This window comes from Microtus oregoni, unplaced genomic scaffold (genome assembly GCF_018167655.1).
Source record: "Microtus oregoni isolate MIOR12 unplaced genomic scaffold, Mior012 000050F_ref0000143, whole genome shotgun sequence".
In the NCBI taxonomy this organism is placed as follows: domain Eukaryota; kingdom Metazoa; phylum Chordata; class Mammalia; order Rodentia; family Cricetidae; genus Microtus; species Microtus oregoni.
Window position 1 is genome coordinate 1067856 of NW_024543256.1, and position 4813 is coordinate 1072668.

Genomic DNA, 4813 nt, shown 5'->3' on the forward strand with positions numbered 1-4813 from the left:
CACCAGCACTGAGCGATGCATGTATACACCCTCACACTGTAGGCCCATATTTTTGTATGGCACAAGAGCCATAAGCCTGGTCTGAGCTGATCACATAACTCTGTAGACAAGCTGTCTCTGTTTAATAATAGCCAGGATGTGTTGTTCCTAGTTTTTTTTTTGTTATAAATGTAGATTATCTGAGAAGAGATGTTGGCTGAAGCTGATGACTTAAGAGTTAAGAGATTTGGTGTTCTTTTCTTTGAAATTTGGAGGATGTCTTATAGAGATGTTAATTTATGGCCTACATGACTGTTAACATATAGGTAGATGTGGACATGACTTGAGCCATGTACTTGGTTGTCTAGGAGACAGCCTAATGTGTTTTTTGCTCAATTGATGTGATGATATATAAGGTGTTTGGAGAATAAACGAGAAATTTTTGAGAGAGATCTTGTCCTTTTATGATGACCGTGTAAGCTGTGTCACTCATGTATACATAGACGAATAATTTTATTAACTTAAACTTGTCTGGGGCTGGAGCTTTGACTACGAACTTGCTGTTCTTGCAGAGGACAAAAGTTCAGTTTCCAGCACTTACATGGAGACTTGCAACAATCTCTAACTCTGGTTTTATGAAATCTGGTTTTATGCTCTCTTCTTTCCTCTGAGTGCACCAGGGTCATGTATGATACATTACCATGTAGGCACAACACTAACACACATTATAAGCTGTTAAAGTTATTTTGGTAGTCAGCTCTGTCTCTCTTGACTAGGGATGCAGAAGTGATCTTCCTGGGAGTTCTAGGATTCACATTCTCATAATTGTACCACATGGGTCAGAAATCCCTTGCAGAGGGTGGGGGTAAACCATGCAGTACATGGGCTGTGTTGATCTGTAACTCTAGCACCAGGACATGATTACTCTCTGTACATTTTGAATTTGTTTGAGGGGATGAGGATACAACCCCCCAGTTGTGTTATCCAAGTGTTCAGTATTCATCTGTAACTCTAGCACCAGGACATGATTACTCTCTGTACATTTTGGATTTCTTTGAGGGGATGAGGATACAACCCCTCAGTTGTGTTATCCAAGTGTTCAGTGTTCATCTGTAACTCTAGCACCAGGACATGATTACTCTCTGTACATTTTGGATTTCTTTGAGGGGATGAGGATACAACCCCTCAGTTGTGTTATCCAAGTGTTCAGTGTTCATCTGTAACTCTAGCACCAGGACATGATTACTCTCTGTACATTTTGGAATTTTTTCAGGGGATTAGGATACAACCCCCCAGTTGTGTTATCCAAGTGTTCAATCACTGAGTGACACCCCAGCCTGAGTCCTCCTTGCCAAGTCCACCAGCAACAGTGACCGCTCAGAGGAGTTTCACTTCTCACAGTCCTAAGTCATTCACATCTCCTCCCAAGGGCCTGGTCCTGCCTATTATTTCTGAGACCCATAATGAAATGCCTTGGCTTACACCACTGACTACTCTCACCCTAGGGGACCTCTCTGCAGAGTTCCTGTGCTTACACTTGTGACCTAAGGGGAATTCCCACGTTCTTTCTGACAGGGTTGTTGCTGTTGAACTTGACTTTTTCACAGAAAAGGATGGATAATCCGTTTGTCACGTCTCATTGGTAGCACAGGTCCTTTCACAGAGCAGGTGCTTGCTCAGTGAAGGGATGGGGAAGAGACTGCATTCACCTGATTTTAACTCTCATTTTCACAAGTTAACCAGAATAGGAAGCTAAAACTAGTAAGGCAATCAAAAATAATTTTATTCTTTTTTCATGAAAATCCCAAGTCTTTCCCATTGAGTGGGTAATCCCAATTAGAATGCCACAGTATCTTGAAACATGTTACAAGTTAGATATGAGTCATTCTCAAGTGTTTACAGAATGATAAAATTCTCCTAATCAGCATAAACAATACATGTTTTCCTAATTCCATTTGTAAAATGAAAACATCTCCACCTAATGAACCTTGCAGTAAAAGTAGCAACATTTTGAAATACCAAGAATGCCCAAATCACCCAGTCAGAACAACAAGAAGAAAAGGTTCCCACCTCCTCCGACCTGCACTTCAATGAGGTTACAGCTCTTAGATGTGACTCCGCCCAACCTGATGTTGGTTGGAAATTGCCAGTGCACTAGAATGTGTGCTGGTCAGGGCAAGAGTGCCACTGTTTGGGGGATCGCGGCCTCAGACCTCTCAATCTCATCTCTCTGCATAGGGAAAACGTACGATATGGGATCCTGCTTAACAACTCTGGCAAAAAACTTGAAGACTTCCACCTTGGTGGTTTCAGCATGGGCTCTCGGGCCCCACAGGAACTCATGGCTGAGAGGATCACTATCTGGCACCGGCCTGTACTCCAGATACCCTTCCTGCACAAAATGTTCAGTGATGAGTCTCCTGGGCTCCCCGCACAAGAAATGATCCCTCCCAGCATAGAGCCCCATCCTATTCAATATACGCCACAACACCTCCTCACTGACACAGTCGTCCTCTATGAAGATGATGCACAGTATGACTATTACCAGGCCTGTCTTGGGTATGCCTGGGAAACCATGCTGCATCCCATCATAGGTGATCCCAAGAGCATGGACAAGAGAGTAGGAGTGGACAAGGGGGTTCCCAAGGGGGTTATTTTCTATTATCTCAAGGCCAAACATCAGCCGCATGCAGTCAGCGGCCTTCGTAAAGATCACGGAATAGTGTGCCTCATGATCTCCGATGACCATGTGCAGAATTTCTGCCCTAGTCGTTATCTCCTTCCTCCTGTACTTGAGGAGTAGGAAGAGAACCAAATCCACACTCTTGCTATTGAGCCCATTCTGCAGTGGAGGCTCGGGGTTAGCGACATGGCTAGCTTGATTGCCAGAGGCCTGAGCAGACGGTGCCACTGCAATGAAGCCCATGGCGGTGGGAGAAGAGGCTCTCTGAGCACTGTGGGGAGAACTCAGCATTCCTCCAATGGACACACCCCCTGAGGTAGTGGCAGTGGACTCCTCCCCTGCCTCAGATATGGGGACCTGGGCTCCCACCAGACCCCTTGCCTCCCTTTGGGACTGAGCGCTGTCAGGGATGTGGAGGCCCTGGCTGGTCTCGGTAGGATCCATGCTGAGTTCTCTTGGGAACACAGGCAGGACAGGCAGGTGCGGTTCACAGAGATGAAGACTCACAGACCTGGGGGAGGAAGGGAGAGGATGAGAGGACTCTGACAGTTATTCCCTGGGCAACTCTCAAAAAGCACCTGTCACAGGATTTTGCCTGGGGAGTGCACTTATGGCCAAAGTACTCTGGTACTGCTTGTGCCTCTGAGAGGCTGGAAGCTCCCCAGGTGTGTGCTTCTTCTCGTGTAAAGTCTCAAAACAAGTCTCTGTGTCTCTGAGAGGAACAGAAGGCAGTGAGGACACCTTAGACCTCCTGACACCTGTTCGTGGGGGCAGAAGTTAAGAGAGCTAAAAGAGCTAGGTTGATTCAGTGTGAGTCATTTGGTCTAGAACAGTCTACCAGCCCGATTCTCACCTATACCAATGGCTTGTTCCAGGAGCTTCCCTGTGACCCCTGGGTCCCACGTCTTTAAGGCAAGAGACAATGCCTATAAGAAAGAAAGAAGAATGGGAGAGGGGAAGAAAGTCTCCATTTTCCCACAGCCATCAGGAAGGCAGGTAGGTAGGCAGTCCTCTCTATCTTTGGCTGATGGGACTCTTTCAACTCTCACCATGATTCCTCACAGACCCGAACCTCCCTCTGATGACCCAGGCCAAGGTGCTCTTAGCAGGCACCTCAGCTCCCTTAGACTATTCCCTGGAACCAGGGCAGAAGACTCAGCCCTGCAGCCCCTCCCAGGACTGTCTGTGAGACAGGGCTTCAGGGAAGTCCTTGGAGGGACCACTGTCTCCTTCACTTGCCTCCTGGGATCCTTTCCTGGAACTTCCCAGGGGCTGACTTAACCAAGAACTCGGCTCAGACAAGGTCTCCTGCTCCGGTGAAGTTCCATACCTGGCGGCCCTATAACCATCCTCTCAGGAGAAAAGAGCTGGTGGCACAGCTCATCAACTCCTGTGGGGGAACAGCCATGATGGCCATGTGTTCAGGGCTCATCTCTACAGGGCTCCCATCTCTACAAGGACTCTAGCGCGCTGAAGTATGCAAACCCTTGGTGCCCCTGGGCATCGAATCCGGGTCATACCCAGCCAATGAGGTCCTCTGGCTCTTTCCTTCAGATTCAGTCCTCAGGGGAGGCCCACACTCTGCAGAATCCCGCTGCTCTCCAGACGTGGCTGCCACTGCTGATCTGATATCAACCCTAGGAACAAAACCATCATTCCCGGTAGAATTCTCAACCCAAGTCATGCAGTCCAAGGAAGCCAGGCACAGAAGACCCCACTCGCACCCTCCCACCCATCCCCCCTCTCCCCCCCCCCGCATGAGATGAGGGGTGCCCATGCTTTATGAAGTCTTCTTGTTTGGGGAACAGGGCCCTCTTTGCATGTTCATTTCCGACCGTGACAGCTCACCTGGAGTCCTGATGGAAAATGGATATCACCTCTGGCGATCAGGCCTGCTCCCCTCTGGGCTGTGGTGGTCCCCGACGCTGAAAAGGCTCACAGCCTTGAGAAAGGACACAGATGTGAATTTGTCTCGACTCTGGATATGCCAGGGCCCCGACTGCTCAAGACGGACAAAGGGGGCAGGCCCTGCATTTTCTCACACATTCTGAAGTTTCCTTCCTCCTTGTTCCTCACAACGCCCTTCCTGACTCTCAGATCCATCTTTCAGGTCCAAGCCACTTGTGAGCGTCCACCTCATCCCCTCAACCC

General features: G+C 48.4%; 1 protein-coding gene across 1 annotated transcript; it reads right to left on the bottom strand.

Moving 5' to 3' along the window:
• Positions 1-2149: 2149 nt before the first annotated feature.
• Positions 2150-3106, bottom strand: LOC121437070 (melanoma-associated antigen 10-like). Its single transcript, XM_041636923.1, has one exon. The coding sequence runs from the start codon at positions 3104-3106 to the stop codon at positions 2150-2152; it is 957 nt and encodes a 318-aa protein (XP_041492857.1).
• Between the last annotated feature and the right edge of the window lie 1707 nt (positions 3107-4813).

Bases quoted from the DNA above. Each gene is read 5' to 3' on its own strand.
- LOC121437070 (XM_041636923.1), bottom strand. From the start codon at position 3,106: ATGGATCCTACCGAGACCAGCCAGGGCCTCCACATCCCTGACAGCGCT.